The sequence below is a fragment of the Mandrillus leucophaeus genome, unplaced genomic scaffold (assembly GCF_000951045.1).
Source record: "Mandrillus leucophaeus isolate KB7577 unplaced genomic scaffold, Mleu.le_1.0 Scaffold920, whole genome shotgun sequence".
NCBI classification, from domain to species: Eukaryota; Metazoa; Chordata; class Mammalia; order Primates; family Cercopithecidae; genus Mandrillus; species Mandrillus leucophaeus.
In genome coordinates, this window is record NW_012110031.1 from 1058677 (window position 1) to 1071618 (window position 12942).

Below are 12942 nucleotides of genomic sequence, written 5' to 3' on the forward strand. Positions count from 1 at the left end.
TAAGAATGTATGTAACAGTGATTTCTTTTCTTTTTTTTTTTTTTTTTTTTTTTTTTGGTTGAGACAGAGTCTTGCTCTTGTTGCCCCTGGAGGAGTGCAGTGGTGCGATCTTGGCTCACTGCCAACTCCACCTCCCGGGTTCATGCCATTCTCCTGCCTCAGCCTCCCCAGTAGCTGGGACTACAGGCGCCTGCCACCATGCCCAGCTGATTTTTTGTATTTTTAGTAGAGACGGGGTTTCACCGTGTTAACCAGGATGATTTCAGTTTCCCAACCTCATGATCCTGCCCTCCTGGGCCTCCCAAAGTGCTGAGATTACAGGCATGAGCCACCACGCCCAGCCAGTGATTTCTTTTTTTTTTTTACTGCTCTATTTACAGTTGCAATTTCTGGTTCATTCTTAACCAACTGGGTTTCAAGTACTATGTTATAGTTAAACTGTATTTTCCATTTTTTATTTCCTGATTATCTTTAATAGAATTACTTGATTTTCTAGGTTTGGTCTATACAAGTGTTACTGATACGCCAAGTGACTTTTAGAACATGGTAGGCAGTGTTTAGGCTTGTCTTTCCTGTATTCTGTAATCTTTCAAAGATGGATCTGATTTTTCTGCTTTTCCTCTCCCTCTTCAGAATGGTGGTGGTGGTTTTGTTTAATTGTTTTAAAAGCTGAGGATGGTGTTTGCCAGTGTATTCAAGCTATATGGTAGCACATGAAAAGGAAGTATTGTTTTTTCTTGTTGCAATCTTCTTAATGAAGAAGGTAAAGGTGTTATCCATTTTCATGTGCCCTCAAAACTGGAAATTCAGTTCCTGGTTAGTTTGTTAGGAGTGCTTCTTGTTTTTGTGTGTTTTCCAGTTTATAATAATACCCTTATACACTAGTTCATAGAAGGAGACTTTCTAAATTGAAGGAGGTCTTAAGGGATATTTATGTAGTTGAACTTTACATCTGATGCATAATTCCATTGATGGTTTTCATTTATTGATTACTTACAGGGTGTAGAATTGTGATGAGTGTTGTACAAGTGTAAACTCATTAAATTCTCGCAACCCCATATGGGAGTACAATTATCGGCCCATTTCAGCCGAAGAATTTGAGATTTAGCTAAGTAAGTGTCATGATTAGAAATTGTCCTAGCCAAGACTCACATTCAGACCTGTCTGGCAATACAGCTGTGCTAACCTCTGCATTATTATTACTTTATGGTGCATAAAGATCTTGCTCACAGAGCTTCTCAAACTTTAATACTCAGTGGTTTTGAGGAGGAGCCTGAGAGTCTGTTAAGCTCCCAGGTGGGGCCAATGCTGCTGATCCTCAGATAACACTTCGAATAGCAAGACTCTGCTTACCCACATTTTGCCAAGTCCGACTTGCAAGTACAAGTAACACTTGCAGTTATGTGAGACTCACTGCCTCAAAAAACCAAGCCTTTTCATACTCAGATGGCTATAATCACTATGAAGTTTTTCCTATTGCTTCATTTTCCTCAGAGTATCCAAAATCTTTCTTAAGGCAGCACAGCACAGACTCTCGCAGCAAATTGCCTGTGTTTAAATCCTGGCTCTACTGTGTGATTATTTTGACAAATCAAACTGTGTCTTCAGTTTCCTCATCTTCTAACAGAGGTTGATAACTATAGCATATGCTTTATAGGATTTTTGAGAGAATTAAAAGACATGAGTTGCTTAGAACAGTGCTTGGCACATAGTAATTTGTCTATAAGAGTTAACTGTCATTATTATTGTTACTATATTATATTTATTGTTTTCAATGGCTGTGCCCTCTGGAATTCTTCCAAACAAATCTGTTCTCTCTTCCAGCCTTTCAAATATTTGAAAACAGTCATCAGATTCTCACTGAGCCTTCTGTTCTCAAGGATAAACACCCCCAGTTCCTTTGGCCTTTGTTTATGTGGGTCTCGTCTACATACTGGAGACTTTCCCAGATGATCTTTTCTCTGTCAGTATGTGTGCCTTTCAGAGTATGAGGCATAGAACCAAATACTCCAATCTACAAGTGATCTAACAGGAACAAACAGCACAAGACTCTCCTTCCTTCTGGTCACTGTGCTGCTAAGAAGGTAGCAAAAAATTAAGAGAACTTTGTACTGGTTCCACTGGCTATTTCTGTGTCTCCCATTCTTTTATCTCTCTTCACAATGCTCTTCTTGGTAGTCCGCTGCTTCTCACTTTTAAACTCCAGCCTTCAGAATATTCTGTCACTCTGTACGGATTCAGTTATATTCTCTGCTACTGAGAAACTCAGGTACATTAGACCCATATCCATCTAGGTTTCTATTCAGTTTTCCCATTCCAATTCAGTGGCTTCCCTCTTTTCCCTGTTACTAAAGCATAGCACTTAATCTATTACCACATAAAAGATTTGTCTTTTATAATGCTTCTTAGACATAATTATCTCTCAGATGAATTACTGAAATAAGGTCCTAACCAGTTTTCCTCTCTCTAGACTGTCCCTCATACTGCACTCCCAATTAATCTTCCTAAAGTACTATATCAGTGGGAGTTCACTTCCCCTTGATTATACCTGATTGTAGGTTGCTTGTCAGAACACATTCAAACTTAATATTTTGACATTTAAGCATGAGATTATCTCCACTTTCATCAATTTTTTCCCTCAGTTTTCCATACCGAAGCATCATGCCAGCTTCCTGGTTGCATATACACAGACATAAACACACATGATTTTGTTTTTTACCTCTACAACTTTGTTTATGCATCTAGAATGTCCTCTATTAAAATCCTATTATTTTTCTTTCTAATCTTTTCAACAAGTTTAAGATATATTCATCTCTTCCTTCTTTACTTAGCACTTACTATATTAAATATAAATTTGACATTTTTTTTATGTTCAAATCAAAATTTTAAGTACTATCTCAGTATCTTATATACAGTGCTAAAAACACAGCAGGGAATGGAAAACATAGTAGTGATAGCTCCTATCCTTAAGAAGTTTATAGTCTAGTGGCTGTACTTTGGAACATTCTGTTTTTATATGATTACAAAAGTAATACATGTCTGATGAAGAAAACCTTAAAAATTACAAAAAAGCACAAAGGTTAAAAGAAATTAAAATCACTTCAAGAAGTATTTATTGAGAATCTAAGACAAACATCCTGTATTCAAAGAGTTTACAGTTTATGGAAAGGCCAGCCAATCGATATGCAGTATTTAAATCCTTTCATTGAGGCAAATGTTGATTTTTAGAGATGATGTTTCGAGCTGAGTTACCAAGGTTGGAGCTTACTAAACTCACAAGGGCAGTTTCAGGAAAGGAAAATACCATATGCAAAGGCATATGGCTCATTCAGGGGCTCTCTGAATTGTGACTGGAGCAAAAGGTTTGAAATCTTTTTTCTTCCCAAGAAAATAAAAGAGCTCCTGGAGGACAGAAACTGCTTTTTATGCCCTTTATGTCTCTCATAGCACCTGGTACTTAAGACCAAACTATTCTTTCACTTATATGCACATTATCAGTGTCAGCATTGTAAGGCCTTGATGGCAGGATCTGTATTTTAGGGAGCTTTGTGTTACACATAGTGAATAAATTATATAGTCATGCATCACCTAACAATGTTTTGGTTAATGACAGACTGCATATGTGATGGTGGTCCCATAAGATTATAATGGAGCTAAAAAAATTCCTGTTGCCTACGGACGTCATAGCCATCCTAATGTTGTAATGCAATGCATTACTCAAATGTTCGTGGTGATGCTGGTGTAAACAAACCTACTGTGCTGCTCATAGTATAAAAGTATAGCACTTACAATTATGTACAGTAATATTCAATAATTATGTTACTGGTTTATGCATTTATTATACTATACTTTTAAATCATTATTTTAGAGTATACTCCTTCTACTTATTAAAAAAACGGTAGCTGTAAAACAGCCTCAGGCAGGCCCTTCAGCAGGTATTCCAGAAGAAGGCATTGTTATCAAAGGAGATGACAGCTCCGTGCATGTTACTGCCCCTGAAGACCTTCCAGTGGGACAAGAGGTAGAGGTGGAAGACAGTGATGGTGATGATCCTGACCTTGTTTAGGCCTAGGCTAATGTGTGTGTTTATGTTTTAGTTTTTAAGAAAAAAGTTTAGAAAGTAAAAAAGTAAATAAAACTTAAAAATAGAAAAAAGCTTATAAAATCTTTCAATACAACTGTACAATGTGTGTTTTAAGGTAAGTGTTACTACAAAAAGAGTCAAAAGTTAAAAAAGTAAAAAGTTTGTAAAGTTAAAAAATCTATAGTAAGTTAAGATTAATTTATCATTGAAGAAAGAAACATATTTTTATAAATTTAGTGTAGCCTAAATGTACAGTGTTCATAAACTCTGTACACTACTGTGCAAGTGCTATATAGTAATGTCCTAGGCCAAGCTTGTTCAACTCATGGCCCACGGGCTGCATGCAGTCCAGGATTGCTTTAATGTGGCCCAACACAAAATCATAAACCTTCTTAAAACATGAGATTTTTTTTTTGCATTTTTTTTTTTTAGCTCATCAGATATTGTTAGTGTTAGTGTATGTTATATGTGGCCCAAGAAAGACAATTCTTCCAATGTGGCCTAGGGAAGCCAAAAGATTGGACACTCCTGTCCTAGGCCTTCACATCCACTCACCACTACTCACTCACTGACTCACCTAGAGCAACTTCCAGGCCTGCATGCTCCATTTGGTAAGAGCCCTATACAGGTGTACCATTTTTAATCTTGTATACCATATTTACACAGTACCTTCTCTGTGTTCAGATATATTTAGACACACAGGTACCTACCATTGTGTTACAGTTGCCTACAGTGTTCCATACAGTAACATGCTGTATGTTGCTGTAGCCTAGGAGCAACAGGCTATGCCATATAGCCTAGGTATGTAGTAGGCTAAAGCATCTAGGTTTGTATAAGTACACTATGATATTTACACAGCAGTGAAATCATGTAACAAAGAGTTTCTCAGACCATATCCCTGTCTTTCAGTAATGCAATAACTATATCGGTTAAATTTGTTTATATAAGTCCAATATGATTAAAATGGGCTAAGTTATTTCCAGAAAGATTTGACTATTTACACTTTTGCCTGTTTTATCACAAAATGTATCTTTTATCTAGTCCTTCTTTATGAAATGTACCCCTCTTAATTCTTTTTCCCTAATATATTTGCTATCCCTAAAAGATAATGTTAACTTTAGTCTGATTTTGCACATGAGTCATACTGTGCTTTATACTGTGGACATATAGATGTTTAATAATGCTTTTTAAAGCAACAAAAACAAAGTATAAAGCATAATGACAGAGAATATAATTGTTTCAGCTCAGTTTTCACATTGCAGGGTGAAGCAGCTGACCGATGAGGAGGAGTGTTGTATCTGCATGGACGGGCGGGCTGACCTCATCCTGCCTTGTGCTCACAGCTTTTGTCAGAAGTGTATTGATAAATGGTAAGCTACCTACTGCATTCATGGGCTAGGCCAAGGTCAGTGGGATAGTGTACATGAATAAACTTTGAAAAGTGCAAAAATACTGTGGTTAAGTATGAGAGAGATTTTATTCTTTAGTACTTTGAATTTTATGGCATGTCTTCTGCTGGTTAAAACTATTTTTATTTTTACACCTAACATTTATTAAATGTGGGGGTGTACCTTAGTTTTGACACTTTTCTTTTGCTGTATGAAAATTTATGCCTGACTTAAGTCTAAAACATTTCCCTTTTTCCTCCTTTTTTCTCCTCATTTCTACATTTATTCTGTATATGTGTTTAGAAGGAATAAATTCTTGAATACTGGACCTGAGGGAACTTTAGAGATCAACTAGTCAAGTTCATTATTTTACAAAATAAGACTTGAGCGTTTAGGAGAATTTATAAAATACATGCAATAAACTACATGTGTTTAATATACAATTTAATATGTTTCAACATATATACACACCCATAAAAATTATGAATTTTTATAAATGGAATCATATGTGCTTTTTTGTCTGGCTTCTTTCATTCAGTCTAATTGTCTTGGTATTTATCCATGTTGTAGCATGTATCAATAGTTCATGCCTTTTTATTGCTGAGTAATGTCTGTTATGTGGATACCATAGCTTGTTTATCCATTCACCTATTGAGGGAAATTAAATTGTTTTCCATTTTTAGCTATTACAAAATCAAGGTACTAGATACATTCATGGACAAGTCATTTTATGGATGTATTTTGGTTTTTTTCTTGGGTGAATACCTAGATGTGGAATGGCTAGATCATATGGTAGGTGTGTGTTTAACTTTTTAAAAAGCTGCGAGCTATTTTCCCAAGTAGTCTTGTGCCATTTTACACCCTCACTAGCAGCATATGAGATTACATTGAATAAATATATCAATTTAGGGAGAGTGAATTTCTTACTAATAGTCTTCCCATCCACATACACCGTATATTTCTCCATTTATTTAGGCCTTAATTTCTCTCACCAATTTCTGTAGTTTTCAATGTTGCATATCTTTGACATCTATCCCCAAATATTTCATATTTTTATGCTATTTTAAACAGTATTTAAAATTTCAATTTATGATTGATACTAGTGTATGGAAATACAATAGATGTTTGTATATCAACCTTGTATCCTGCACCTTTATTAAAATCATGTATCAGTTCTGGTAGTATTTTTGTAGATTCCATAGGCTCTTCTTGAATGTCTGAATATCATTTTTCAAAGACTTTTTTTCTGATTCAGAATTCTAGACTTGAGAGTATTTTTTCTTTCAGTATGTTAATAACGTTGCTTCACACTCATCTTGCTTGCATTGTTTTTAATGAGAACTCTGTCATCCTTTTTTCCTCTGTAGGTAATGTGCCATTTTTTCCCTCTGTTTTTAAGATTATTTTCTTTTCGTTGGTTTTGAGCACTTTGATTATGATGTGCCTTAGAGTAGTTTTTTCATGTTTCTTGTGCTTGGGGTTTATTGAGCTTCTTGGATTTGTAGATTTATAGTGTCATCAAATTTGGAAAATTTTCAGCCATTTTTTTTCAAATATTTTTCTATCTTCTCTCCCATCTCCTGTGATTGCAATTACCATATATTAGCCCACTTGAAGTAGTCCCACAGCTCACTGATGCTACTTTTTTTCTTTCTTTTTTGAGCCTTTCTCTGGGTTTCATCTTGGATAGTTACTATTGCTATCTCTTTTCATATTCACTAGTCTATTTTTTCTTTAGTGTCTAACTTGCCATTAATTCTATCCAGTGTATTTTTTTAACCTCAGATAATTTTCATTTCTAGAAGTTTGATTTGAGTTTTTATTATCTTTCATGTCTCTTCTTAGTATCTTTGAGCTTTCCTCTAGTTTTTTAACTATATAGAATATAGCTATAATCACTTTCCATTTTGCCTGCTAATTCTAGTATCTGTGTTAGTTCTGGGTGGTTGTGATTGATTTTTCTCTTTATTAAAGGTTATATTTTTCTGCTGCTTTTTTGTATGTCTGGTAATTCTCAACTGGATGCCAGACTTTGTGAATTTTACCTTTTTGGGTATTGGATATTTTTGTATTCCTATGAATATTCTTGAGCTTATTTCTGGAATATAGTTAAGTGACTTGGAAACAGTTTGATTCTTTTGGATCTTGCTTTTGTGATTTGTTAGGCAGGACCAGAGCAGTATTTAGTTTAGAACTAATTATGTCCCACTAATAGCAAGACCCTTTAGAGAACTGTACTAATGCCCCAAGAGTTATGAGGCTTTCCAATCTGGCTGGTGAAACAGGCAGTTTCCCAGGCCCAGTGAGCTTTAAGGGACTATCCCCTCAAAGCCCTTTGATTGATTGTTTAGCCTCAGGTAGTGTCCTCACATGCACACACTGATCAGTACTCTGCTGAGTATTCAGCACTCTGCTGAGTATTCTGGCGGGGACACTTGCGTGGACCTCTGGAATTTTCCCTCTGTGCAGCTTTCCATTACCCTGCCCTGTAAACCCTAGCTGTTTGGCCCCCCAAGATTCTCAGCTCTGTGTGTTCTGCTCAGGAAGTTTGTCATGTTCCATCAAGGTTCCCCCTTCTTGATCAGGGGCTAGAAACTCTCGAGGCTGTAAGCTGGGGCAAGTATAGGTCTCACCTTCTTTGACCCCCATGTCCCAGGGATCACTGTCCTTTGTTGTCTGATGGCCAGTGCTTTATTTGAAAGATTATATGAAACCATTGTTTTAGTAATTTTAGGTGGGAAGATAAATCTAGCCTCTGTTGGTTGGAAGCAGAAGTTGACTATTTTTAAATTGTGATGTTTTGTGCACAGAAGAGCACACATATAATTATCTTGTAAAATATCTCTGAGGAACCAGAAATCAACCTAAATAATATATGCCAGCTCTAGCTTTCACATTTAGTTTTTGGAACAGAGTTCGAAATTTTTGTGTAAAAGCCAAAGAGCAGTTGATATAAATAATTACTTTGGTCCCAGATTTCACTGAGAGATGAATAGAAAAACGTTTTTTCCCTGCATGATATGTCTCTGGCTCAAATATGGCATTTTTTAAATTACCAAAATAATGTTTGACAAGAAAAAAATCCTTTTTGAAAACATAATCTTAAAGTGATCATATATGAGTTCTTTCCCTGTCAGAAAAATTATTGTGCCTGTAAAGTTTGTCTTTTATTTTAACTTTGTATGCTCCATTTTTATATAAGTCTTCCTGTTGCTTATGAGCCATAGGAATTTTTTCAGACCTTTAAGCAAGCAACAGGTACATATAGTGTTGAAAGTCATGTAGATGTTATTTAGAAAAATAATTAATAATATTCTTTCCTCTTGTCATATTCCCCTGCCACTGCCAAGAAGTTATTCCTAGAGTAATGGCTTCCATTTAAATAATCACAAATAAACATTTATACTTCACACTTTGACCAACTCTTCCATTGGTAGGAGGGAATTTCCTCTTAGGACTCAGAAGGAATTTTTATTATAAAGGAAAACTTTACCTGTTTAGGTATGGGGATGTGAATTGCTGCATTGTTGGTAGCAACAAAAGACGGAAAAAAAAAAACCTAAATGTCCTTCTGTGAGAGACTAGTTAAACAAATTATGGCATAGCGATACAGTATATGTTAAAAAGAATAAACAGCTCTAACAGGTGCTGATACATAATAGTCTATAAGATATATTGACAAGTGGAGCAGTGATGTCTGTGCACGTGCATGCTTGTGTGTGCACATAAAGCTTAATCAAGCTTAGTCTATCTCTAGAGGAATATATAAGAAACTGGTAACTGTGGTTGCCCCTGGGAAAGAGAATTGAAGATTGAGATAGGAGGGAGAGATTTATTTTTCACTGTATACTTATATGCTATTTCCTTTTTTAAAGCCATGTGCATGTATTAGTTTAAATAAAATCCTGTTTTTAAAAAAGAAGAAAAAGCAAACTGTTCTTGTTTTGACTTCTCTAATAGGAGTGATCGACACAGGAATTGCCCTATTTGTCGCCTACAGATGACTGGAGCAAATGAATCTTGGGTGGTATCAGATGCACCTACTGAAGATGATATGGCTAATTATATTCTTAACATGGCTGATGAGGCAGGCCAGCCCCACAGGCCATGACCTTGGAGTGAAAGTCTTCTGTTGCTATTGTGTGCTACAAATATTTGGTCATGGGGGAAGAATGCAGGGTTATGGCACAGACACAGAAAAAATCCATTTTGCCCACTCTTTTATTTTTGCTATTCTGATCATTTGTGCCCCTTTAAAAAATAAACTTCCCATGTCTTCCATTTGTGGTACTAAAATTTGCTACTGTTTTAGACCATATTTTCCTGTTATTCGTCTGTTCAAATTTGTATTATTACAACTAATAGCTCTTGAATTATTTGCTAAAGGTAACAGCAGCACTTCCAGAGGCTTCTGAAACACTACTGTTTTGCAGGGCAGGAGTATTCTGGAATCTTTTTACTTAGATATAAAATAAACCTCAAATATTAAAAAGTTGTAGCCATCGGAGAGAGGAAATTTTAAGTGACTGAAAATGTAGAATACTTCGAAGTGCATGTTACTACTTAAAACTAGTCTTTCTGCTGGAATCTAAGGAGTATATATGCCCCCTTGTGGTTAATTATTGCTCCTTTAATAATTTTTACTTGAAATGATCCACAATTATTTCATAACTTTAACAGTGTGTTTTGGAACTACTGTGCTTAAAGATTTGTTTGTTTGTTTTTGCCATACTGTATAATTTGAGTGAGGTCTACAAAGTTGGGTGTGACTTTCCTTTGCAAATGGATTTCTCCTGGGAAATTTTCTTGGCTGTTCTGGAAGTGCTTTCCCACAGCTGGGTAACTATTCTAAATGGCTTTGATAATGCTCACACAATCTTGGAGTTTCAAAAGGAAATTCTTCTGCATCACAAATACTAAATTTTATATTTCTAAATTATTATAAGTCATTTAATATTGGTTTATGGTGCTTTTATTTCCTTAACTTGAAAACATCTTTCTGAGATTTCAGAGTCCTCAAATTTCTTAGATTAAGAGACAAGAGGCCAGTGCAGTGGTTCACACCTGTAATCCCAGCACTTTGGGAGGCCGAGGTGGGCGGATCATTTGAGGTTAGGAGTTTGAGACCAACCTGGCCAACATGGCGAAACCCTGTCTCTACTAAAATAACAAAAATTTAGCTCTACTAAAATACAAAAATCGTGGTGGCAGGCGCCTGTAATCTCAGCTACTCGGGACGCTGAGGCAGGAGAATCGCTTGAACCCAGGAGGTGGAGGTTGCAGTGAGCTGAGGTCACACCACTGCACTCCAGCCTGGGAGACAGAACGAGACTCCATCTCAAAAAAAAAAAAAAAAAGACATGAAAATAGAGTGAGGCTTTTTTACCATATATACATAAAATACTTATGAAAATTAGAAGATAATTTGGCATTCTTACTGTTTCACAGTACTTTCATTGAAATACTCTTTCCATTAAAATATTCTGAAAGAATATAGTAATAATGGAATTGTGATCTTCAGTTGCACCTCAACCATTTTTTTTTGCTTATGAACTAAAATTTCTAAAATTAACATTTCAGCATGTAATAAAGCAAGGGCCTGTCTCCTTTAAAATTTAACATTCCATATAATTTTTTGACTTATTCATAAGTTGCAAATATTACTATTTTCCTAAACCAGGGTACACAATTTAAGTTGCCACTTATTGATGACAGAATTTCTGGATAATAATATTTTAATAGGCAAGCAAATAAAATTAATTTCAAGGAAAAACATCTGGCCAGAGGTAGCTTGATTTTGCCCCCCAAAATACTGAAGACTAATCCATTGACATTCATAATGGGACAGCTAAATACCAAATAGCTAACTACTCCCCGTGGAGGTTTATGCAAGCGGAGTACCAGGGGCTCCATCGTATCAACCTGGCAATGCACTTGGTGGTTGTGCGACCTTGAGAAAGTCTCTTACTCTTGTTTGTAGGTTCCTACTTTAGAAACTGAGACTTTATTTGTGGTTTTCACACTATTTCAGCAGCAAAAACTTTTTCAGGGAAAATCTTACAGAACCCTTAAACACACGTGCATACACACATACCCTGCACCCCACTATATAAAAGTCAAATTAATATTAATGTCCTTATTTATTGTATAAACTTTATATACTATAAATGTGATTAAGTCAATGAATAAAAACATATTAATGCATTGGTGATATCCAGCATGTTTGAATTTGGTGAGTAACACATATAGTGGGAGTTGTTTTTTTAAAAAAAAATTTAATTAAATTCAAGTCAAATGTGCAGAACCCTGTATCTCCTCCATAGATTCTTAGTATTCCATGGAACGTATTTTGAAAACCTTGGGATAGATGATCCACTGAAACCTTTTCCAGCTCTAAGATTTTAAATTGTCCTTTTAGATTAGACTTGCTGAGTTTAATTCAGTTTGCATAATTTTAAAATGTTTCTGGAAAGTGAACAAAGTTACCTTACAGAGTTTTGGATCTTTTCAGGGATAGCCAATGATTTTATCCCCCAGAATCCTTCACCTTTCAAGGAATTATTTAACATCGAGCCCAGTGACTCAATAGGGCCCAAACCTTTTTATTTTACAATGTGAGCTCCAAGACACTTACTGATCTACTGTGAATATAAAATGTTATTATAGCCTTAGCAAATAAATGAGCACAGCTCTTTGTTCGCTCTATTAAACTGGGTGATAATTATTTAGATGTGAATGTTAGGTCAGTTCTACTGTAATAACTAATCATAGAAGTTGTAAATTTGTTTAATGGATGAAATGTACACTTTTTGTATTCTGTACAGCTTTGTCTTTTTTAAATATGAAGTACTTAAATGTACTTACCATGATAGGAAATATAATGTGTGCCTTCTAGGATTTGTGAAGTGGTTTCATGAACTCAAGGAATTTGTTTTCCCTATCCTAACTCAATAACAGGGTTTACTCTGATTATGTATAGAACCTTAGTTTGAGAAAATGAATTTTACTATGTACTGAATTTAGAGGTTGAGAATAATAGTATCTGTGTTATTCTTAGTACCCACTGATAAATTGTGCAATAAATAATCTTTCGCAAGTAATTTTAGCTAATTGAAGAGATTCTTTTCTTACGTAATTTCACATTCTAATATACTACATGTTTATATTCCGCAGAGAACTATTTTATATTGTGTGCTGGGGGCTTGTAATGTTTGTGTGCTGTTTTAAAATTCATTTCAAAATGGACTTGATTTCCTTATATCTAATATATATCTGGGAGAAAAGGCTGCTTGAAAATAGCTTTTGATTTGGTGATTTTTAACATTGGGAAGTTGAGTTTATTAAAAGATAGTCTAAAGAATTTCCATTTTAACTGTTATTGTCTGAAGTCAAGTCCAGGAATAAGAAAACTACTTGGAGATTAGGGAAGTCAACAGGTCACTCACATTTATGCTGGGCCACGCAATGACA

General features: G+C 35.3%; 1 protein-coding gene across 4 annotated transcripts in view; it reads left to right on the forward strand.

Moving 5' to 3' along the window:
- RNF141 (ring finger protein 141) overlaps positions 1 to 12641 on the forward strand; it is a 29565-nt gene extending 16924 nt beyond the window's left edge. For 2 of the 4 annotated variants that reach the window (XM_011969924.1, XM_011969925.1), the window contains exons 5-7: positions 5347 to 5454; positions 6382 to 6386; positions 9436 to 12641. In XM_011969924.1, coding sequence (XP_011825314.1) covers positions 5347 to 5454; positions 6382 to 6386; positions 9436 to 9476 — 154 coding nt within the window. In that variant the 3' untranslated portion in view covers positions 9477 to 12641. Of the gene's footprint in view, positions 1 to 5346; positions 5455 to 6381; positions 6387 to 9432 lie in introns of all 4 variants that reach the window. The other 2 variants (XM_011969922.1, XM_011969923.1) reach the window with 1 other exon arrangement.
- The last annotated feature ends 301 nt before the right edge of the window (positions 12642 to 12942 follow it).